The sequence below is a fragment of the Prionailurus viverrinus genome, chromosome F1, assembly GCF_022837055.1.
Source record: "Prionailurus viverrinus isolate Anna chromosome F1, UM_Priviv_1.0, whole genome shotgun sequence".
NCBI classification, from domain to species: domain Eukaryota; kingdom Metazoa; phylum Chordata; class Mammalia; order Carnivora; family Felidae; genus Prionailurus; species Prionailurus viverrinus.
Genome location: NC_062577.1, coordinates 5,628,747 through 5,653,288, shown reverse-complemented (window position 1 = coordinate 5,653,288; position 24,542 = coordinate 5,628,747). Strand labels below are relative to the sequence as shown.

The 24,542-nt window shown below is 40.7% G+C and overlaps 2 protein-coding genes across 3 annotated transcripts in view; both read right to left on the bottom strand.

Annotated features, from left to right (window-relative positions):
- Positions 1–24,542, bottom strand: part of OPN3 (opsin 3) — a 43,668-nt gene extending 19,126 nt beyond the window's left edge. Inside the window, exons 1-2 of one of the 2 annotated variants that reach the window (XM_047840598.1) lie at positions 24,063–24,542; positions 19,597–19,932 (exon numbers count right to left, since the gene is read on the bottom strand). In XM_047840598.1, coding sequence (XP_047696554.1) covers positions 19,892–19,932; positions 24,063–24,435 — 414 coding nt within the window. In that variant the 5' untranslated portion in view covers positions 24,436–24,542 and the 3' untranslated portion in view covers positions 19,597–19,891. Of the gene's footprint in view, positions 1–19,596; positions 19,933–24,062 lie in introns of those variants that run through there. The other variant, XM_047840597.1, reaches the window with a different exon arrangement.
- On the bottom strand, positions 14,633–24,171 carry CHML (CHM like Rab escort protein). The gene is made up of 2 exons (XM_047840596.1): positions 24,063–24,171; positions 14,633–19,625 (listed from the first exon to the last, which is right to left on the bottom strand). The coding sequence occupies exon 2, from the start codon at positions 19,596–19,598 to the stop codon at positions 17,637–17,639; it is 1,962 nt and encodes a 653-aa protein (XP_047696552.1). The 5' UTR covers positions 19,599–19,625; positions 24,063–24,171; the 3' UTR covers positions 14,633–17,636.

The window sequence follows — 24,542 nt, the reverse complement described above, 5'->3', positions numbered from 1 at the left end:
GGTAATTTTTTAAACTCAAGTTTTTAAGCTGAAGAATTTAAAGGAAATTAGAGATGACCATGCTAATTTGAATAGATCCCCAACCATTGGAAACCCCAGTTTCCATTTGATCAATAAAAGCAGTTCTTAGAAACACTCAAATGATGCAGGGTCTTTAGTACACATATTTTAGGCATTCATCAGCTGTCTATTAAGGCAGAAACTTCGTTGTAGTTAATAATTCCTTCTTCCATCTCTGTTTCCCTCCCTTTTTCAAATTGCATTTTTCAATTGTTTGTTCCCAAGACAAATTTACTGTTCTTCAGGGTCAGTACACAGACTCAGTTTCAAAGAAATCAAGCATATCATGAAGGTTACAGGTCTGTGGGTTAAAAAGTTATGATTTCAGGTAAGCAGTTTAAACAGAGATTTTGTGTTGACTGCCATGTGGAAATCCAGCCACCATATGCTTGTTGTGCATTAAGAACTGGGACCATAAGAAACTCTTAAAAACTGAGAATAAACTAAGGGTTGATGGGGGGTGGGAGGGAGGGAAAGGTGGGTGATGGGCATTGAGGAGGCCACATGTTGGGATGAGCACTGGGTGTTGTATGGAAACCAATTTGACAATAAATTTCATACTTAAAAGAAAAAGAAATTATTTAAACACACACACACACACACACACACACACACAAATGGAACTGAGACCAAAAAAAAAAAAAAAAAAGAATAAAGAAAAGCTTGGAAAAAATTAAAAAAGAAAAAAAAAAGAACTGGGAATCCCCCAAACCCAAGGGTCAGTGAATCCTCAGAAGCGAGGGATTCCACCAGGTCTGTGGGTCAACTTCTCAGAGTTGACGATGTCTGCAGTTGATCATGTCTGCACTATCGTCCCAGTTGTCCTTGCTCATGCTGCCTTCACTGGTATTTCAAGGGAGTGCATTTTCGCTCCCATTAAATCTAGTGATTTTTCAAAGGGGAGGCAGGAGCAAATAGTTGTTGATGTTGTTGGCAAAATACAGGAGAGTTTGTCTATCATGTGTGTCCCTCCACCGAGGCTACCTTGGCATCTTCACAGTAGCTTGGAAATCATCCCAGGCTCATCTCCCCAAAGTTATCTTTGATTCTTTCAATATCAGCACCTCCGCCTCACCTTCTTGGGCTTCAAACTTGGCTCCTTGTCTTCCTATTGCTCCATTTGGAAAGATAGCCCAGTTTTAGACTGTTTACCTTGTCTCTGATTTGACGGTTTTAGGGTTTGTTTTGGGGAGAGGGGAGAGCTCCATCTTGGGATATGTTCTCATTAGAACTTACTCTATATTTATGTCTGTTTGCCAGGGGAAGATATTGAAGAAGATAGCTCACACTGGGGAAAAAATGGATAATCATTACACTAACAGACCCCCAAAATACCCATTATGACCAGTGTGTACAGGTCCAGTGCAAAAGGACAGTTTGGATATAAAGTAACTGCTCTGCGGTTTGAAAGAGTGACAACATAAAACAGTCCAATGGAAGAATCTGTCAGGAATTGTGGTATTCTAAATTCTAAAAATTCGATTCTAAATTCTGATCCCAATTTAACTGCACTCATAGAATGGGAATGGGTATCACAAGTAAAATGGGAAACATACATTCTTTATTTTTACCACTTAATCAAAATGACTTCTTGAACACGGCAATCTAGATCTTATGATAATCCACTGCAACCTACCCAGAAAAGCTGCATCAGAGAACGCTCCTCTGGCAGGACCTCGCCTCTTCTGGTCCATGTTAGGAACATGTAGACTTGTTAAGACTTCCCCTTCTCCTCTTTCCTCTAGCTCGCATTTTCATTTCAAACTGACAGAAGGCTTTACTTTTGAAAAATTTCTAAACTTATCTCTGTGCTTCCTACCTCTCACTATTCTCATGCAGGCTCACATCCCACAAGTGATTGCTCTGACCTACTCCTAACCGATCAATTTTTTCCCTTTGTCCAGACTCATCGTCTCTCTTGCACAAAATACCAGTTAGAGACTGGACTTGGTTTATGTGTCCTCCCAGATTTCCTTGACCCAGCTCACAAGCCCCCATTCTCCAATATGGGCCGTGACTATCTGCCTCACTCCCCAGAAATGGGAGTTCTGACTACAGTCACACCTCAGCTGGTGCTGCTGCTGCTGCTGCTATAGCAACCACAGGCCTCTGTGCACCTTTGCCCTCACTGGACTGGACACACAGAGGCTCTGGCTTCCCCCACTGCTGCTCTGACCCAGTGAGCCCAGCCCAGTGGCAAGGGGTTGTTAGTACCTCATGGAGCATAATGGCACCGTATGAGTCAACAGACAAGAAGGGGCCAGTGATTAAATTGCTTGCACCCTCTACCCATTCCATGGGTTATTTCAAGGTGTGCTAGCTTCATACAGCCTCTCTAAAGATGTCCCGCAGGATGAAGCAATCAGCTGTTTTAGGGGAAGTTATGGTCAGCCCAGTGGTGCATCCTTTGATATTTGGAATCCTTTTTTCCTTGCCTCTTCCTTGACTCTCTCATTCTTGATTTCCTGGATATATATTCCTCTATAAATTATTCGTCCATATGTTTTGCCTTAGGCATTATTTGGGGGGAACTTGTAGTAATAATCTTACAACCTTCATAATCTCCCCTCTGGCATAATGACCTGCAAAGCTCCCTCTGCTTAATGTACTGGCATTCAAGGAACTCTGATTATTTTTTCCACTACCTACCCCACCTATTCTTTCACTATTTATAACTTCCTTAGTGCATACTACACTCTGCTCATGCACAGGACAGAGTGTACATTCATGGTTGCTGTTTACTGTGTCCTGTATTGTGGTCACCATTCTATGTTCTCATGTCTTATCTTCCAGTTAACTTGTAAACACCTCAGACATAGGGATCATGTCTTTTGTGTCTTGGCATCCTTCCTCGCTTCTGCAATGGTTAACAAGAGATTATTATATTTTTTGATGATAAAAGTTATGTATATATGGCCATATTTCTTCTCAAATAAAGAATAAAAACACTGGAGTAAACACAGGCACCCCTGTAAGTAAGTAAACACTAATGTGAAATGACGCTTAGCAACAGTCACAGTCAGATTTCAAAGAAAAGGAAAATATTTCTTATGGAAAATAGCAATATATAGAAGAACAAAAAACCAAACCAGCTCTCTGCTATTTTTCCTAAGGATCCCTATCTCAACTCAACCCACTATTCAACAGTCATCACTTGATATCTTCTGACTATTAAAAAGTCCCTACAAAATATTCATTTTTATGGATATCATAAAGTCAAGTGGTATTCCTGTTAGATTTGTCATCTCTTGTTCTCCAGTGACAATAACAAATTATAACACCAATTTCATATGGTGTCTTATAATTTTCAAAGTACTGTCCCATGTATGTTCATCATCAATTCTTCACAGACCTGTGAGGCAAGGCTCATGTCCTCATTTGGTTAGGGTGTGAGAAAGGGGGCTGGGATTTGGGATGAGCCTAAGGTCATAAGACAAATAACATCTTGCTTGGAGGAGAACCCACCTCTTCTGACTGCTAGTCCAGAGGTCTATTCAGATTTTCCTCAGAAAGATTTGACTAAGTGAGTTGGTTGTGATCAATAAAGCAGCATGAAGTCTTATGTTAACTCTATGGAAAAATTCAACACATGAATGAATTGTGGGATAGCCATGTGACCCCCTGCATGCAATGAAGATTCTAGTTTTTAAGTACTCCTTCCTGGATTATGAATCCGGCACCAAGATATGAAAATCTGAGATAGCCCAGAAGAGCAAATTAAAATATGAGGAAATCCGAGAAATACACAATTAAATCTTAATTCAGTTATTCATAATTTACCAAACCCTCAAAGGGCTCTCAGAGTTTAGGTTTTACAGCAGGTGGTAACACCCTGCTTCCATTTCAAAATCATTGTCTATCACCTTGTGGCTGATGCAAATGGAGAGTACTGAAATACAGCCAATGACCAGTGTCACTTTTCTCTCAAGGATGAATACAACACACTCAGCTTTAAGTGTGTGTGTGTGTGTGTGTGTGTGTGTGTGTGTGTGTGTTAAGTAACTAATCAACTAAAAAGTGTGCTGTGAGATACCTAAGGACTATAAAAGGAGAATGGTTACAAAAGATAACAAGCTTGGCAGAATGTGTTAAGGACAAATATAATTGCTGTGTCCCCTGGGCCGTGCAATGCTGGGAGACAATGCTTGAGGTTTAAAAGGCACATTTGAAGGGTGCCTGGGTGGCTCAGTCAGTTAAGTACCCGACTCTTGATTTTGGCTGAGGTCATGATCTCACAGTTCATGGTATTAAGCCCGCATTGGGCTCTGGGCTGACAGTGTGGAGCCTGCTTGGGATTCTCTCTCTCCTCCTCACCCTTTGCTCCTCCCCTGCTCACACTTGCTCTCTCTCAAAATAAATAAATAAACATTAAAATAAAGAAAGAAAAGGCACATTCAGGAGGTGGGCATGTAAGGTAAAACCTATCTGTGACTACTGTGGAACAGTTTGGATAGGCAAGGAAAGATCATTTTCTCGTGAGTCTTAGTCATCCTGAGCTGGGAATATCAAGTGGAAAACAGCTAAAGAAAGATTTACAAGTATTCTGCCTAAGGCCACAACTCAAAGCTAGCAGGTGTTGCAGTGGAGCTGATTTCCAGACCCACTCATATGCTACTGTTTCCACCTTCTCTCCCACATTGTCAGATTGGGCTTCATACGGATTCTCCCTTGATGTTTAATTTAAAACCTTCTACATCTGAGTCTGTCTCCCTTGGTAGGAAGAGTGACTCCAAATGCCAGCTCTTGAAATAGCCACAAATGAATCTCCTGGAGAAGTGGTTTGAATGTCGGTTCCAAGGTCCTGCCCATGAAGATTCTGCTTTAGGGGGCCTGGAATGCAACCCAAGTATCTGCATGTTTAAGAGACCCCCCTGATGATTCTGACCGACTTTGGGAATGGTAGGTCTAGATTAAAATCAAATCTCCTTTAATATAATCTCTCTGTGGCTATTTGCTCATTTCCCAGGTTTTCCTTCATGGACTCAACACCAGTGGAGGAACACAAGAAACTAGTACTTCATTTTACAAAATGGAATCCCACAGGGATACCAAAGGCTGCGTCACTCACAAAGCTCCAGCTCTGAGGAAGGGGACCTTGTCTATGTAGTATCGACAGCTTTAAGTTTCATCATAGTTTACTCACCTCTAGCTTAATTCCTGTCTGCCCTTGCATTTTGCAGTTCTGTATAAGCTGCCCCACTGCCATGTTTAATAGAACCAGATGTAACATACGGGAAAATAGCTGAAGGTGATGTCATTTGGAAAGGAGCTTTTATAAACCTAACTAAATGGCCTTGTACACGTGAAGCCTGCCCTGGCCTAGCCAGTTACCGAGACTCCAGAACCCATTAGAAGTGAGAAGTGTGTTGGAAAGATATCAACAGCAGTTTCTTCACAGAAAGGGAAGCAGAGTAAAGACTAATGTTACTTCCTAGGCAATTTTCTCATAGTAGGGAGAGTAGAGTAAATCCTGTATGCATAAGAAACTTGAGGCATATTTTAGGCAAATAAGATAAAATTATTCCAGGACAAGTCACAGCTTAAAAGCAGACAGGTACCATGCCAGGAGCGTCTAAATCTTCCTTAAATATTTAAGTTGCTCTAAACATGTGGGGCTCTGAGCTTACTGCTGGGAAAGCAAAGTCATCATATACGGTCCCTGATGTGAAGGGGAAAAGGCAGCACGGAAAGACAAACCAAAATACAAAATTGTATATTTGAAATTCCAAATGAGACATTCAGACCTATGTGCCATAGGAGCTCAGAGAGAGAAAAGATCACCAAGAAACTTGGGGGGGGGGGGCTTTATATAAAGGGATGGGACTGAAAGATAATTAAAAAAAACCCATTTGAAAATTTACCCATGCCCACCAGTTCCAAATTTACTTATATGCCCTAGAGCAGTGCTGTTCAGTAGAAGTATGTGAGCCATATATTATTTAAGTCTTTTAGTGGCCACATTTTATAAAGCAAAGAGAAACAGATAAAATTAATTTTTATAACATTTTATTTAACCCAACATATTTAAAATATTTCAATCTGTTTTCAACATAAACTAATTCATGAAATATTTTGTATTTTTTTCATACTAAATCTTCACAATCTGGTGTGTTATCTCAGTGTAGACTAGTGACATTTCAAGCACTCAAGAGGCACAGAGTAGTGTTACCATGTTGAACAGCACAGATCTAGAGAAACTCTTGTACATTGAGTAGAAGATGTAACTAGGATGTACTTTGAGGCACCATTTATTATGTTATAGTGAAAAACAGGAAATAGCCCAAGGCCCATCAAAAAGGGGAAATGGGTGAATAAATTGTGAGCAAAAGAACGGAAGTACTGCTTGGCTTCATGTTGCATTCATGTCTGCAGTGACCTCTAGGAGGGAGCAGGTGGATTGAACTAAAGAGAGAAATACATAGATGTAAATGTTATCTGTAATTTTTAATTCTTTAAAGATAGGTTAAAATAAAATTAGGAAGGTTCATCTCTGACCACTGTGGGTGGCAGATATATGGGCACTTTATCACACCCTTTGCACTTTTCTGTATTTAAAAACTTTTAAATAATTTACAAAATGAATAAAACTTGAGGATATGGAGGTAGCAAGTGGGAGGCAATCAGAAGACAGGCTCTTTAAACAAAGAACAGAATGGGGTGGTCACAAGTCAAGAGGCAGCTGGGGTGATTGGCTAGACGGTAAACTGGTGGGGATGATCTGGGAGTGGGAGAGAAGACTCTGAATATGAGCCAATAGCCTAAGCTTTACACCCCCTGCCCTTCTGTGTGACAGCTGAGTTCCATTTGGCAGCCTCACTGAGGGCAAGTGCAGAGGGACCAAAAGGTTTCACAGGGAAATGAGGGAGTAATGCTTTGGAAGCCACAGGGATACTCAGTGGGTCACCTTCTCTACTCCCTGGCCCTGGGGTCTATGGGGTATGTTAAGAGTTCAGCTAAGCTACTCCATGCTATTGCTGCCTCAGCATCCACTTTGTTTGGCCAAACAGCCTTCAGGGACTTTCACAGCAGCCCCTCGTGCACCCTAGCCCCAGGAAGTAGCCTACAGACAGAAGTTCCTCATGTGACTTTCCCAACAGCCCTTGCAATCAACAGTCTCCCCTCCCTGCCTGCCTCAGATAAGAGCTTTGTGTAGCATACCCACACCACACTCTTTCTGGTTTGAATTGACCCATCTTGCCTTGACTGGGGAACCCCAAAGCACTCTGCCCATGGACCCTAATAAAGGCATATGTGCTAGGGTCCTGCCTCTCCCTGTCAGCACCCTGCCTTGATCTCCCTCTGTGACCCCTCAAGGTATGTCATGTGCTTCCTCCAGGACCTATGAGTAATAAACTATCTCAGCTTCTCTTGTGGTCTGTTGTTGAACCCCAACTCACCATCCAGCACCCTCTATTCTATTTAACAATGTTCACTTAGCAACATTATAATAAGGCATTGCGGCGGCGGGGGGTGGAGGGCAGTTTCTGCTTGGTGGTGGGAAACCAGGGTCCACGGGGGCTGCCAGCATTAAGGAAAAGTAAGGAAACAGAGAAGATGTTCAGGGAAGAGGCTGAAGATACAAGAGAATTTGGTGCTCATGAGGAGAGGCTGAGCACACATGGCGGGAGCTCAGGATTGGATCAGATGGAGAAACACACCGGTCCATAAAGATTTGGGTCGTCACTGACTGGAGAGCCTTCCCTTTTGGCACCAACTGGTCTCAGCAAGGATGTGAGGTATGATGGGATTTGTTCTGATCATCTTTGGGGGCAAGAGGAGGTCAAGAGTGTTTCCAGAGTCTGAGTCCTGAATGATTTGCTTGCTGGTATGTTGATTTCTGAGACATCTGCTCTCTTAGGTATCACACTGCATATCTTTAGATTACTTTCAATTTTTGACTATCCTAACAATTCTGTGAGGAGAGACAGCACAACATAACCATCAAGGGTTTCAGTCTTATATCCTCCACTTTGTATGAAGCCTTGAACAAATTAATCTTCTGGGGCTTAACTCTCTTTAACTGAATAATGGGGTAATAGTATCTAACTACCTCACAGTGTTGGGATAAAGATTAAGAGTTAATATGCATAAAGCACTTATAACAATACTTAGCCTGTAGTACACACCTAATAAGCATTAGCCATGGACATTATAATCTATCAGCTATATATTTCCATACATCTATGATTACCTCGTTAGGATAAATTCTTGGCAATATAATTGTTGGGTAAGATGATGGACAAAATTTTAATGCTTTTAATACAACTTGCCAAAATATGCACCAGAAGATACATTAAATCCCATTGTATCCGATTAAATACCATTGTATCATCAGATACTTATTTTATTCCCACTTATTTATGTCACAAGGCATGACAACCCACTACCCACCCATCAATCAATTACAGTTGCCCTCTGTATACTCACCAACCCAGAATGAGGGAGTGGTGCCTGGTAATCTGTAGTTTAGAGATGTTCCCATTTGATTCATAAATACTCTTCAGTTTAAAGCCATTGTTCTAGAATTTTATCAACTGATAATCAATTGATAAATGTTATCAATTTAAATCAATTGATTAATGCTAAAACATTAGTATACCCAACCTTTTTGTAATACCAACACCTTAGACCAGGCTCTTTTTGAAATTCCCCTTGGCTTTTATAACACCTCTCCTACCTCATTTCCTATTTCTATGTCACTTTTTTTTTCCTTTAGGGGAAAAAAAACCTGGATATTTTATATAACTGGGAAGTCTAAAGTGGCACTGGCTGCAGGCACATTGTCCAATAGAAATAGAACATGAACCATGTAAACTTGGGGTCTGAAATCATTCATCAGAGTGCTGCCTCTCTCCTCCCATCATTGGCTTGCTTGCTCTCTATGTGGCCTAAGTCTTGGATGGGCTCTCTGGTAATCAAGGTACTGGCAGCCTCTGACTCATACCCTTGAGGCTTAACAAGCCCAGGAGAAAACAAAAACAAAAACAAAAACAAAAACAAAAACACACAGACAAAAAACAATGTATACCCAAGAATCCTAGAATAGGAATCTTCCCCACCAGGAACTAATCCAGGAGCAGGAGTTACCACATCAAACCCAGCAGAGTGCCATGTTTACATTCCCAACACGTCCCTATCTACCAGTTCCTTCTCAACTGTCTTCTGATTTCTCTTGCTTCCTCAAAGGATTCACAACCAATCACTGAGTCATGCTGATTTAATGTCCCCAGTTGTTCTCAAGTCTGTCCTCTGTCCTCACTGCTATGACCTTGGTTCAGACTCTCATCGTCTCTTTCCGTAGCCTTCTATCCGGTCTCCTTTCTACATTTCTGCTGCCCTTGGATTCATCCTCCATACATATCCAGATGCAGCCCATTTCCTTGCTTAATGACATTAAGTGCAATACCATTAGGACAAAGTCAAAAATGCCCTAGCATACAAAACTCTCTAAGACCTTCCAGAACTACTCCTGATCCTTGTATGACCAAACCAAACTCGTTTGTTTTTCCTCAAAACCTGTTCCCAATTTTGGTTAAATGTGTTCCACTCATTAAGTACCAATGCTGAAAATTTAGTCATTCTCAGCTCTTTTCTCTTTCTTTCTAGGTCCATATTTTTCTCTGCCTGTTGCACTCTGACCGCCCTGCCCAGGCCATATCATATTTCTCCTCTTTACCAGTCATCCGCGGAGTCTCTGCACCTTCCCAGCTTCTCTCCACATTGCCATCAGGTATCCCTTTAAACACAAGCTTTACTTAGAAAAACTTCAGCGGCTCCTCATTATCCACTGAATACAAGTCCCCTGGTATTGAAAATATCACAGACTGGAAATTAGTATGATTCAACACAACTGAAAATTATCGTGGTTCAACATGATTGATACTTTGGGCCCTATCCCCTGTGCCCCACCTCTCCACATCATGCAGGCAACCTCATTGTCCCCATGCCTGTTTCCTCTGTTCTCCGTGTGTGGAATGCTCTTCACAATGGCCTTTAGAAATCCTTCTCGATCTTCAGGGCCCTGGCTTTTTCTTCCATGAAGCCTTCCTAGATTTCCCTAGTCAGACAAAATAAATTCTCTGTGCATCCATTGAAGTTTGTCTATACCCATACCTATGTCACAGAAGTGATCACAGCCTGATTGATGCAGTAGTGAGCTGTGCACCAGTGTCAGCCCTAATGGCATGGGAGTTCCACTATTTCCCAATTCTATAACTTTGGGGAAATTATGAGCCTGATTTCTCATCTACACATGGCAACGTTAATACCTGACTCACAGGGTTATCTTAAAAATGAGATGATATGTATAAAGATATTAGAATAGCTCCTGGCACTTGTTCCTGGACTTGCTCTGACCCCTTCTGAAAACCCCACATCACATCTCAGTTACGCCTGTGCATTCTGGAGTCTGACTCCCTGGCACTGAAGCCCAGCTCTATCACTTACCAGCTGTGTGGTTTTGGTCAAGTTCTTTGTCTTTGCAGTGTCTGTTTCCCCATCTGCAAAACGGGGATAATAAGTGCATGTACCCAACTGGGCTGTTATGAGGATTAAGTAAGAGGAATATAGCAAACACTTAGAGCAGTGCTTGGCATAGAGGAAGTGCTCAGTGTTAGTTACAGTTACTATCTCTGCATTTCCGGGATCCAGCAGAAAAACTGGAGGACAGTGTTCCATAAATGTGTCATTGTACTGAACCCTGTTTCTCTTTGCAGTGTAATTTAGTTAAGGTTCTTCCCCACATTAACAATGCAAACCCATTCCATTACAATTTAGGTATTGTTTTGCTAACCCCTGTTTATAAAATGTCAAGCTCTACACTCTCTCATTGCTTGGTGAACCATTAGTGAGTGTAAATGTGGGTACAAATCAATTATGGGTGGTTTATTTAGTCTTGGATTGGCTTCTCTGAAACTCACAAGATATTATTATATACATGTAATTTGATTAATTTGCCTATAGCCTGTCAAGTGAACTGCACCCCTCTAAAAAAAGTATATTAAAATATTTTTATGTTGATTTTGAGGTAGTTGTTTGCAATATAAAGATATCATCTAAAAGAATAAGTTAATATTACAAAAACACTAAAATAAATATCATCCTGCATTTCTATAAATGTTTTTGCAGAATTATTTTATTTCTGGATGTAATGATTAAAAAAAAAACCCACAAAATCTCTAATCTATACTGACAATTGGGGCAGGATGAGATATATTCTCTAATTCTCTGAGTTTTGTTTTGGAGTTTGAGTTATCATAATGCTTCAGAAGGAAGCCACTATTGAGAGGGGCAGACAGGGGTGTGTGTGGGGGGGAACACAGGGGAGCAGCCAGGACTGCAGTTCCCACTGACAATGACCCTGCTGAAGAAGCACTTATAGTCAGAAGATGCGGAAGAAAAAAGGTAAAAGAAAGAAAAACAAATTCATTATAAATATTCAAAACTTGACTATAATGAAGTTTCTCAACCTTGGCACAATTGACATTTGGGGCTGGATAATCCTTGGGGCGGGGGGGGGGGGGTGGAGGGGGCTGTCTTGTGCACTGAAGAATGTTTAGCAGCGTCCCTGCCTTCCACCCACTAGGTGCTAATAGCACCCCCTTCCTAGTTCTAACAACCAAAAATGTCTCCAGACATTGCCAAATGTCCCCTGAAAGGCAAAATCACCCAGGTTTGAGAATAACTACCTTGATGGGAGAAAATTAGTAAAGGTATTAGGTGGAACATCTTATAGATTATTAAAAACGTTCCCTATTTTTAGGTATTTTTATTGACACACATAGGCTTATCATAAAACTAATGATCTGTACTACCAATAAAAAGACCCCAGACCATGGTTCTGATACATTTCCCCAGAGATTAGCACCAGGAGTCCTCTGTCTGGGATGAGGTGATGAAGGTAAACGGGGGACAGGGAAGGAAAGAGGTGCTTTAAAGTGCCAGTTGCTCTTTCCAACCAGTAAATCTATTTTTGCCCACCTGTGAGGTGCAAGACACTGCAGAGAATGTGGAGGTACACTGCACTCAGACTTTCCTTTAAAGATTATACTTCCATGACAAATGACTTCCCACCTTCTGCTTTTTCCTTTTAATAAACACCTGGTTGGTATTTGTTTCAACAGAGGCCATTAAAAATAGTGTTATGCAGTCAGAAAACGGGACTGTTAAAAGAACAGAAGGACATACAGTTCATTTCTCCATAATACTTCACTGAAATCATTTTAGGAAATTAACAATTACATTAATTGCCTAAAAACAAGATTCTCTGCTCTTCCTTGGCAGTACATTTCCCCCCAATTTCTTCTTTATAATTGGTAATAGAAATGCTGAAATTAGGATAAAAACTTTAAGCTTGTCATCATGATGAAATTAACTTATAATGCAAAAATAACACTTCCCTATACTGACTTAGCAATATTTCTACTTTTAACTATAGGGGATGAATAAATAAAGGAACACAAGTCTCAAACAGACATGGTGTGCTCAAGAGGTTTAATTATGTGGCGAGTAATAAAAAGAACTGGCATAAAGTCCATGGCACTAACATCCGCAAGGATTCCTATTTTCTTAAAACTAGAACATGCCTAAAGATGGATCTCCTGACCCAACTACAAACAGATATTTACTTCCTATTAACCTTTGTCAACACTGAAGTTCTGAAGCCGTTTTCCTCTAACGGCAGACATGCCTTTATTCATATTAGTTTTTCAGAGTGTTAGTTAAACACATATTTAGCAACAGCAAAAACAGCAGGGAGACAACAGCAGGAACCAGCAGACACTGCCTATGAGAGATGAAGCTCTTGAAATAAGTTACCAGGATAGTCTGCTTTGATTTCGGGCGTGAGCCTGAGTAATCCTAACCCTTCACCCACTTCCAACCCATCGTCCCCCACTTTAATGACACAAATCTTAATTTATAGGAAGATCTTTTGCTTTTTTTGGAAAACAAATGTACGCTCAGATTCTAGGAGCCACTTTTATAATAGTGATTTCTGTGTTACACACTCTTACATGCGACAGACCGCTCTGCTGAGAGTCAGGCAACCTGGCAAGTTCGACTTCGATTCTAAACACTTACTAGGAGTGCGTCCAGGTCAGACACTCAATTCCTCCTGGTCTTATCTAGAAAATGGGTATAAATACCTGCCCTTTCTTACCTGACATAATTGTCCTGAGGTTCATGTAAGAAAATGTAGTTGTCAAGAGAAAAAAGCACTGTGTTCCTACCGGTGCTGTGGCAGAATTGCTCTCTTAATATGCATGTTACAGTCCAATTCTTTCAGCTGAAATCAGCTTCTTTGTTCATGCCTTAGAGAGCTGGCGGTATTGTATCCCCTGCTGTTAAAATGTGAATACATTAGGTCATTGGTTAAAAGAATAACTATACTAGAAGCAATGCCTCTTCATGATGAAGGTAAAAATACTGAAATAAAAATTTTAAAGTCTTCAAAGATGAGGCAACTACCTTAATGCAGTAAGAGAATGACTTCTGTTTGTGCGCCCAAGGGGAAGGAAATAAAAATAATCCTAATCAGAATTTCTTGACCTTGACACTTTATGATCTGCTTCATCGTTTTGGCTTATTTACACTTCTGACTCCCGAGGCTCTCAGTGCCCTGGGCTCCTGGGACCCAATCTCTTGTACCTTCTCTTTACATCTTCCCCTGAGCAACACAAAAAACTTCCGATTAATGTCAGAAACATAATTAACTGAATGTTAGCTGAAATCGATTTCAGGAAGTATTAACTGATCTACCTTTTAACTCTTAAACTACTTGTTTCCAACTGTAGTAAACGGTTTGGGCACCCTACAAAGGAATGCTGTGCATCTCAAATCAGATTTCTCTTTTTGTTTTGGGGAAGGGAGTGGTGGTAGTGATAATGGAGAGTATGATGGATAGAAAACGTTTATATTCTCATTAAGATAAGAAGGTTTTATGTTCTCACAGAATGGTTCTCAGGTACAAAAGAACGTATCCATTTTTCTATTTTGAACTCTTAACGTCAATTCATAACCCATAGTTGATATTCAACTGATGTTTGTTGAAGTCAATCATCTTGTTTTGGATCTGTCAGGCTGACAGGTAGAAAGGGTCTGGTAGCATCCTCAGTCCCCTGAGATTTGGCCTTAGCTGGTCTCCCTGAGAGTACTCCTTAGATGGAGGCTTAGCCATGTCTGTGAATCCAAATCCATCCTTCAGTTCCCTGGCATTCTTGGATTTGGGTCCACACTTAAATTAGTATTTAATGTCTTCATATTGATGTCCTAGAATGCCTTAATATTATTTCTATTATTTCCACCCTTGGTTCTGGGGTTTCCATTAAAAAAAAAAATTGTCACAGTGTACCTTCTTATTTCTTAATACTGAGCAACTAAGAAAAGATACAAAAGATACAAAATCCATCCTAACCAAGAAGTCCCTTCCATCAAGAGTTGTAAAACATTCTGTCCATGTGTTTGGAATTATCTTTTGACTTTAACATTTTGACTCTAACATTTTTTTTTTTAATTTGAAGGAGAATTTTAGAAGTTTCCAAAAAAAAGTAACTTTATCACCAAATCAGTAAACCACGTTACCAATTATTTTTTATTTGTATTGCACACAATATTTTACAGAAAAAAAATAAAGAACCCCTTATTGTTAAACTCCAATTAATTACATGTTTTCTTCTGATTCTTCTCAATGTAGATACCTAAATTTTTACATAAATATAATCAGTACATAAAATAATTTAACACTTTTGAATCTCACTTAACATTTGTTCATACAATTTTACATATAGCAATATCATTTAATGACTATATAACAGTCTACAACAGCAATACCAATACATCAAAATCTGCTCATCCATTTCCCAATTTGGGGCTTTTTTTTTAAACCTATATGAATGAAATTGCTAGAAATATCTTTGTATAAGTACCTTATTTTTCTTTTAAATACTTCCCCAGGCATATGCTATTCGAAGTGAGTTGATTTAGCAAAAAAAGATTGGTTACAGAGCTCTTGTTGTAATCATCTAAATAATTCTTTTAAAAATTACTAATATAATAATGCTGACATGAAGACACGTGAATTTTAAAATGTTTTGCTGTAATAGCATAAACTAGGTCAAAGTTGTTTCAATTTGCATTTTTAATACTATTTAAATCTGAATTATCATTCCAACAATTCACTTTTATTTGTAGCTTCTCATTTGTACTCTATCTTTTCATTAATATGCTTAGTAAAGAGTAGAAAGCCTTATGATTTACATCTACTTTTTAAAAAACATTAAGCACTTTATTCATGTGTAATGCTAGCAGCTTTTTTTTTTTAGCCCAATCTTTTCATTTTCTTCCTGTTTGGTGTCCATTTTTCATTTTTCTTTAGTTGATCTCACCTACTTTCCCAATAATGTTTTTCACTGCCATAAAGTTTTTTTTGTGCTGCTGGGATGAGAATTGTAGTCTTTTTATTTTTACCTTTATAATCAACATTTTAATTCATCTGGAATGAATGGCCTTATCATATGTAAAGTGGGCCCCATTCTTTCTTCATACTGACATCCAGGCTAGTCTTTGCACCAGTAGTTATTTCATAATTACTTGTTTTCTAATTGGTTTGTCTTTAAATCCTAAACTTTCTAAATATACTATGATGCTGAGTAGGGAGTTTAAGGGCAAGACTCTCATTTTTTTCCCCTAAGTTAAAAAGACAAATCCATCTTTCCTTGCATATTTTCCTACTTTACACAATTCTGTCAAATTATTCAAAGTATCAGTTGGAATGGTGAGTGGAAGTGTAATAAATCTATATATTAATGTCATCTAGGGGCATTCCTTTGATAGGATTTCATACACATTACCTAACTTAATCCTCACAATAATTCGGCAAAGTATAGTTCTATAGATGCTGAAATTATCTTGATGGGTTTAAACCTAAAAATATACCCCATAAAACCACTTTATCACATTCAAAATATGCATAAATATTAAGACCAATTCACGACTTGTTTCCAGTAAGCTGTAAATTTCTTAAATCTTTTTCTCCTTTTCCTCACCTTTTAGCCTAGTAACATCTGCATTTCTTATAAGCATGTTGTTCAGATCAAAAGATACTCTAAAAAGCATTACTTTGTCAAAACTTAGCCAAATTCTGCTGCCAGGAGCTCCGCTGCTCTAAACTATGTTTTTAATTAATCTTAATCTTCCCATTTCCCTGATGAGAATCAGCTGAGAGACCCGAGTCTGGAGCAATGCTGCACTGACTTCCAGGAGCATGTTTCCCCTCCCACAGTACAGGCACTCTTGTAACAGTTAATGTTAGAAGAAAGCCTAGATTCCACTGTTGGCTCTTCTACACATACCAGACCCTGAGCAAATTAATAATTATCTTTCTTCTTTAAAAATCTATTCACTATCAGCCTCACAGGGTTGTTGAGAAACTGTACTTAGAAAGCACAATAAGCGCCTAACACACAGAAATGCTCCATTCCAGAACAAAAAATTGGCTTAATGGGCTCTCTTCCTGTAGGATTATCATTCTAAGGAACAGAAACAGGAGACTGAAGTGGATGGAGTTCACCTCTTCTCGCAACTCCACAGATATTCACAACTGTAGTACAACAGTTTTGGCTTCTGATGGTTCTAGAAAAAAAATGTTTCTGTTGTTTAGAAATCTACGGATGGTTTTGAGAAACCATCTGTAATCCCAGGTTAGAAATGCCTCACTCCATTTCTTCTTAGGAATTTCATAACAGCCAATCTGAAGTACCTTTTCCTGGGGGCAAGATACTTTTTCCTTTTGGCCTGAGTTAGAGTGTTGGAAGTTCTTTTCTTTTAGGTGCCAGCACAGGGCTCTGCAGCAATTTTCTGAAGTATTAAATCAGAACTAACCTTATGCCCTAGACTTCCTTTGGGACAAACTTCCCAAGAATGAACTCTTCAATGACTAAATGAATTCTCCAGCACTTTCTGTAATCTTCTGATTGTGGTGGTGTCCCTGACTCATAGGTTAACAAGAGTCAAACGGGGGAACTGAACTGCAAAGTGGAACTGACCTGCAAAGTGTATTGTAAACACCAGACCTTGACAAATAAAGGAACATGCAAAGCTAATCTTCTAACAGTTGGCACTTGCGTAAGTTGCTATTGCTACCATCATGTCTGTACATTGATATCATATACAAAACACCCACATAATTTACTGTGTAACTATTCAGAGGTGGTAGCAACTGTAATAACTGCAAAACTAATTAAAATATTCCTTAGGTATTATTGTTGTTATAGACAAATACAATCTGAAGATCATTAGTAGATATATATTACCTGCCGTTAAGCACAGTTGCTAATATGGAACCCTCACTTATACACCCAATACTAAAATAAAGTTAACCTTGTCCAACAGTCAATCAGTTACTGATAGGTTAACAAAGACATCCAATGACTGATGTCTCAAACAGAACTAAAGACAACATCTACACAGCATCCATCATATAACCAGTTCTAATTACTCATATAGGAAACTGTCCTCTAAATGAAAATACTCTGATGCCAGGACGAAGGCCCAAAATAGCACTTCCAGTTTGCTTCTTCCTAGTTTTCAAGATGTTTCCCTGGGCTTTCTAGGTTTTTGCTTCCCTCAGAGGAGTCTAGTTTGGCCATGATTATGTTATTGGTTCCAGAAACCTCTGGTTGTTTATCATCACCATCAAAGATAATGTCTTCTGGATTTGGAGGTGGGGGACAGAATTCTTCACTTGGAAAGATCTCCCGGAACAGTGTTTCAGCTTGCTTGACCGCATGCTCATTTCCCAGTCCACAGTCAGGCCCAGAGCAGACATAAACATTGGACGGTAAGCCATTATATGAGCTTCTGCTGACTCCGGAGGAATCTCTCATATTAAAATAAAGAGCCCACAAGAGTCTTGGCTTTGTAAGTTCCTCCTCATTTATTGCTGCTTCAGTATATGGAGTGAATAGTTTCTTTACTACTGACTCTAAGTCTTCTCTTGCTGTTTTAGAGGAGGAACAGGTCAGATGTACCAGATAAGTGTCTTTCATGCAGGTCATGGTTGAAGAACATAATTCTGTGACACGAACGGCACATGTTCCTGAGTCCGCTGGAGGCACTATCAAAATGGAAATTTGCTGATCTGAATCTGTCTTTAGTATAGATTGATCTGTAATGAGCACTGCCCTGGAGATCTGCTTATACTGTATATTTGAGCATGTTTTCTCAGAAAGGTAACTATCCTCCACAATAAAATATTTAGCATTTATTCTTTGACCTAAGTGATCTATAATTGCTTTACATCTTCCAGATTCTTTGTCAACTACAAGGCATTGAACTTTATGGCGAAGACAATAGATTCCACCAAAAACTGCACACATCCTGCAGAAACACTGGGGAATTTCTCCTTGGCCATATAAGGGAAATAAAAAGGGAGTGTTGCCAAACCGTCCAAGACACTGAAGGAAGTTTTTTGTTGCTTTAAGGCCATCTATTGTAGTGCAAGATGATTCTGTCATTGCAATGGAGTGCAGTACAAAATGCTGGAGGTTGGGGGTTAATTTTTTAGTTTTTAAGTACTCTGAAAATGAGCATTGCATGAAAGCTTGGTATTGGTCAGGATGTTGTTCATAGTCTAAACAAAATGTAAGAAATTTCATTAGTATCCTCTTTTCAACCATAGTGAGTTCTTTGCTATTGAAGACATCTGCTCTGGAACAAGGCACCTGTTCTACTTTTCCTTCTCGAAATGCAAGAATCCTAGTGACATTTTTAAATTCTGCATAACGACTAACATTTGATTTGATTAAAAGATCAATCAGCAACCCTTGAGAATACAGGAGCTTTGATACCAAATCAATATTAAACCTCCTGCTTTCTTTAACTATTTGAGAGTAAGTAATCCTATTTCTCTTTAGTTGATCAGTGTTGTCTTCCTCTATAGGTTTGTTTTCATCTGTATCTCCACCTGAAACTGTGTGTCTACAAGTTTCATCTCCACAATATTTTTCTTCTGCCAAGGGGCCCTCTACACCACTTACTTCTAGTGAAATCTCTCCATCATTTTTTGGAATGTCTTTGGCAGGCATTTCGTAGCTAGTGACATATGAGTGTGTTTCTTCAGACAAGCATGCAGAATCCAGAGGTTTAGTGAGAGTACTAGATGTCAGTGAGGAAGGATTTTTCTGCAGAGCATCAGTCTCTTCAATTTTGTCATCCATATCCTGATTGGCGTAACAAAAAACTTCTGTGTGTTGAATGGTTTCATCCGTCTTGCGCAGAGTGATGGCTTCTTCTGTTTCATGAATCAGGCCTTGCCACGAGGCAGTACTTTCTTCTGCAACATCACTCTTTTGCTGGTTCTCCTTCAACCAGGAGAGCAATCCTGAAAAGTTGAAACTTGCCCAGTTTCCTCCATAGTAGCTTCTTGAATCGAGATGCAGGACCCTCTGACCACTTCTTGAACACGCAGCTGCAAGGATGGATTCAGGCAGACCTGTCCCTATTATGATCACATCGAATTCTGTGGGGAGACTGTCCGCCATTCTGGAAGACAAAGCGTCTGCTGACAACTGCCGATAAAGGAAACACGTATGAGTCTAGGCTGAGGGCTCAGCTGGGACGTGAATGCGCCGTAATAAATCTCTCCTTGTGGTATTCCAGTTCATCCCAGAAGTACTGAGGCTGCAGGTCCTAGCTGTTTAACTGTCACCCTTTCTTAATACTGTTTTCCTTAGGTCAGTAGCATAAAAATATGATAAAATATATCTAATCACATCTGAGAACACTAAAACGGATGTGTGGTTTTCATTTCTGTATTTCATCTTAGCAGTAAATGTCAAAATGCATCACACATGCATTTGTGACTGGAACTCTTCTCTGAAAGAAGAAAATTCAAGAAAGAATACAATTGTAAACAATATTAAGAGAAAAGTAATTTCATGCAACAGCAATTACAATCCACTGGAGTCTGATTTGTTGTTAGGACATAAGCCTCTATGAAAGCAAGTCATTAAATGCTTTCTTACATATTTTCTAATTTCTTGAAAACAACAGAGATTTACCCCCCAAATTACATAATAATGAAGAGGGGACATCATAATGTCCCATAAAAATAAAGAACTTTCATAATACAATTCTAGAAGTTTTGCTTTTCTTTTTTTAAATATATATTGTTTTTACATTTATTCACTTTTTGAGAGACAGACAGGAGTGTGAGCAGGGGAGGGGCAGAGAGGGAGGCACAGAATCTGAAACAGGCTCCAGGCTCTGAGCTGTCAGCACAGAGCCCAATGTGGGGCTCAAACTCACGAGCGGTGAGATCATGACCTGAGCTGAAGTAGGACGCATAACCGACTGAGCTATCCAGGTGCCTAAAGTTTTGCTTTTTCTAATACTAATATTTGAATAAAACTATACAGAACTGTGAGCTTAGACTATAAGAAATGCGTGGTTCCACCTGTTTATGGAAACAGACTACATACTATGTGCACATTGTCATGACGAGGAATATTTCTGTGGCCAATTTAGTCAGTGGGTGTTTTTAGAACAGCTGAATGAAAGACATTTGCGTGCCAAAACCTCCCGTAGGATCTCGTGGTAGCATCATGAGACTATTTTAGTGAATTAACCAGATTATTGCAAAGGGATTAATTCAGTCAAACAACCGGCATTTTGAAATATTTAGGTGCATAAAAGGTCTACTGAAGGGAACACGCATTTATAACAAATCTTTATATGAACGTACATACACACACGTGTTTTTAGGTGTAAGTTAAAAAGGAGAATTTCTGCCTTTCTAAGTTAAAATATATTCATATAAATAATACCTACTTGTGAAATCCAAGTGAGCATGAGGTGGCTTGCATTTTGCCAGCCTCTGGCTCTGTGACCCTGAATCTCTGTATCCCAAGATAAAGGCCTATCTAAACATCCTCTGCTAAGATTAATATGTTATTTGGATTTTTGGAGGGGGTGGGAGGTGGCAGTGAAGAAACCACCCCCCCCCCCCCCCCCCGTTAACTTCTGGCATAACGCTGGTTATACACCATGCACAGAACATTTGTGTGGCTAAAGGGGCAACAGCGAAGGGGGTGTAAGGCATACTGCCCTGGCAGTTTTCAGGCTGACACACTATATATACACCATGTGATGTCTCAGCCGTCATCGTCATCGTGCAGCTAGAGGGGGCGTTCTTTGAACACTAATGTTCCCTACCAGTACACTCACTGAAATCTAGATCAGTACTAAATGGGCCTGCCTAGGCTAAGATGACAAATTACCTTGGACATTTGTAAAACAAGCCATTCGACCGAAAATTGGATTAAATCGACTAGTTCACTGAATGGACTGGTCAGTTTAAGTGAAATGGCGATCTTAACAGTCCTGTCTAGTCAAAGCCTCTGCCTCAAGAATATCAGGGATTCTACTTGCTGTCAGCATTCCCTGAAAAAACAGGAACTGAGCGGTAAAATGAGGCAGCCGCCCAGCCTGTTCATATATGTATGTATGCATTACTTACCCTGCTTTCTTCCAGCAGGGTGTGCAGAGGAAGACAGAACCCAGGAAGGTATATGAGGAAGTGTAACCACACCATGTGCTTATTATTGGCTTAGGAGACAGAGCAGAAGATACAAAGCCTAAGTGCTAAAACCAGGCACCTTCTAACCCACAGATGTCCAAAGAGTCCTCAAAACACCAAGCACATAGGACAGAACCACCTTAAAGAACATTTAGCTCACTCCTCCATGACATAACAAAACTGATGGCAGGAGAGTTTAGTGACTGGGAAACTCCATACAATCGGTTAGCCAGGCGACAGAGCAGAACCCACTCTCGTGTCATTGGGCCAGTGGGCTTTCCACTTGATAGGGCAGTGGAAACAAGCAGCCACTTTGGGAATTTTTAAATTTCCTCCCCCTACAACACTCCATGTTAGTTCTTGCTCAGGGAGAATGGGGGTGGGGGTGGGGATGTACCCTCCCTTTCTTCGACTTTAACTCTTATCTAGGAGCACAATCCTTGGAATTTACTTCACGCAAAGAAATTCTTAATCCTGGCTAAGAACTTTTTAAGTTCTATCATAACTCCACTGTTGACTTGTCTCCCAGGGCTTAAACAAGTCTCTGAATCTCTCAGCCCAGAGTTTCCACCTCTAATTTAAAATCAGGGATAAAGTCATGGTCGAAAGCGTAACTGTATGCCCAGAGAAACACAGAAGTCAAAACACCATGTGGTGAACGTTTCTACCAGTTTTAGATAATCCCTTCTGACTAGGATGGGACATGAGCAGGGAGAGGAATGAAGGAGGAAAAAGCAATGGAAGAGAAGGAGACGCAGCAGCAGAGTGAGGTCACAGAGAGGAGATAAGGAAGAGGGAGAAGGCTAGCACTAATAAAGAACTCCACACACCCTGTTTTTAAAGCCCCAGGCACAAAGTCCAGGTAGAAACAGAACTTCCCAGCACATAAACAGCACTTCTTGGAAATAAGAAATTTCATGTCTGTGATCAAACACCTGTTGCCCATCTCAGGGAGCGTTACTGATGATACTTCACAATTAAGCTTCGATCACCCTCTTTCTGAAAACTTAGCCTGCCTAAAAAATTGCCTGGCAGGTATTTTAAATATAAATAATATAATCACCTAGCCATCTATATTACCACCTACATACACTTAACAGCCCCCTCCCAAGTTTCAAATCTTTGTATAAATGAAATTCTCACATTAATGCTTATTGAGGAGGGGGGAAGTAGTATTGGAATATTAGAATCACTGAACCAATCAAATAAATGAAATCATGATTTCTATTACTTTTTTTCTGGTTTCCTTTAAAATACCAAAGAGTGAGTTATATCAAATATTTGGATTTGCCACAACATAGGAGATTGGTGAATAAGAAAATTTCTGATAATGCTGCAAAGATTTTGTTCTCAAAAACCTGCCAAGATAAAAGCAGTAGTAAATTATCAATACATTTCAGGATTTTTTTTTTTTTTAAGGAACTTTAAGACCTGAGAAATACACATTCTCATTTCACAGCCTGTACAAATGAAATGCCTGGAGCACACACAAAAAGGTACTTGCCAAGCTTCGAAAATCATGTCCTCAACGATACATTGGGTAAATCATCCTTCAAAATGTCAAGTCTCAGTGAGACTTGAATCTTCCACAGGATTAGGAATATTGTTGAAATAAATCTTCATTTTAACAATCAAGTTCTACTTTAATGAAATCTACTGGCTGCACAGCTAATTATTTGTCCATCTAGGGTGGGATTCTCAGAGCCAGATGTAATCTCACCTTAGATTTTGGTGTGCTGGAACCACTAAGGAGGTAAAATATAGTCAAAATAGCTTATGAGCCACAAGTCAATTTGCATTCTGAAGACCTGAATGAAGCTCTTTCACTTCCTAGGAAGCATTCAAAGGTTTACATCTGCTAATGAGCAAAATTAAAGAAAAGAAATACACACTGCCACTCGGCTACATTTCTACTTCTCATTTTAGAAAACAATATTGAGTGAATTAAATCTCTTCTCATCCCCCTCTCCAGCTTTCATGAGTTACTTTTTCTTGAATCTGTTGACTCTACAGCCCCTCGTTTCTTTCCTCAAAGTGTAAAGCCGCTGTTTCGTGGCCTGTTGAATTATATCGGGAGGTGAAAACAGAGAAATGAGATGAACTGGACAGTGGCTGGAGGGAGCTGGGAAGGAGCTGGGGCTGAAGCCGGGCCGGCTGCGTTGGAGAGGGGCGGCCACAGGCACAGAGCCGGGGCCGCCGCAGGCCGAGAGGAGGTGAAGGAAGGAGGAAGGAAAAGCCATGCGGCGCGGGGCGGACGAGCGGAGGCGAGGCCGGCGCGGGAGCTGAACTGCAGGGCGGGCTGGAGGGGAGGCCGCGCGGGGAGGAACTGGGAGTGGGCTGGGTGGCCAGGGGACGCGCAGAGATGGTGGCGATGCAGGGAACGGGAAGTTTTCGGAGGGGAGGATGCTTTCCTCCCAGCCCAACTCACCGAAAAGGCTGCTGCTAAACCCGTCCCACACGCAGCCCACGGTGTCCCAGACCCAGCCGTTCCTCAGGCAGGACACGAAGGTAAAGGTGACCCCGAAGAGGGACACCAGCAGGTCGCTGAGGCTGATGTTGACCAGCAAGAGGTGGGTGGGAGTGCGGAGCCGCTGGAACTTGTAGTAGAGGACAAGCACCAGCAGGTTGTTGCCGACGCCCAGCAGCCCGATAGAGCCAAGGAGCAGCGCCAGGCGCTCATAGGTGCCCGGGCTGAACAGCGGCGCGGGGCTGAGAGTCCCCGCCGGTCCCGGCCCCTCGGCGCCCGCGGCCCCGCCGCCCTCCCAGTGGCCCTGGCCGCCGCTACGGTTCCCCGAGTACATGGCCCGGCGCCGGCGCGCTCGGCGGCCGCGGCGCTCAGCCTCCTGCGCCGGCCGCGGCACGCTCCGCACTGGGTGGGGCTCGGGCTCCACCGCCCGCCCCGGCCATT

Coding starts and splice junctions, on each gene's coding strand:
- CHML (XM_047840596.1), bottom strand. CDS start 19,598: ATGGCGGACAGTCTCCCCACAGAATTCGATGTGATCATAATAGGGACA.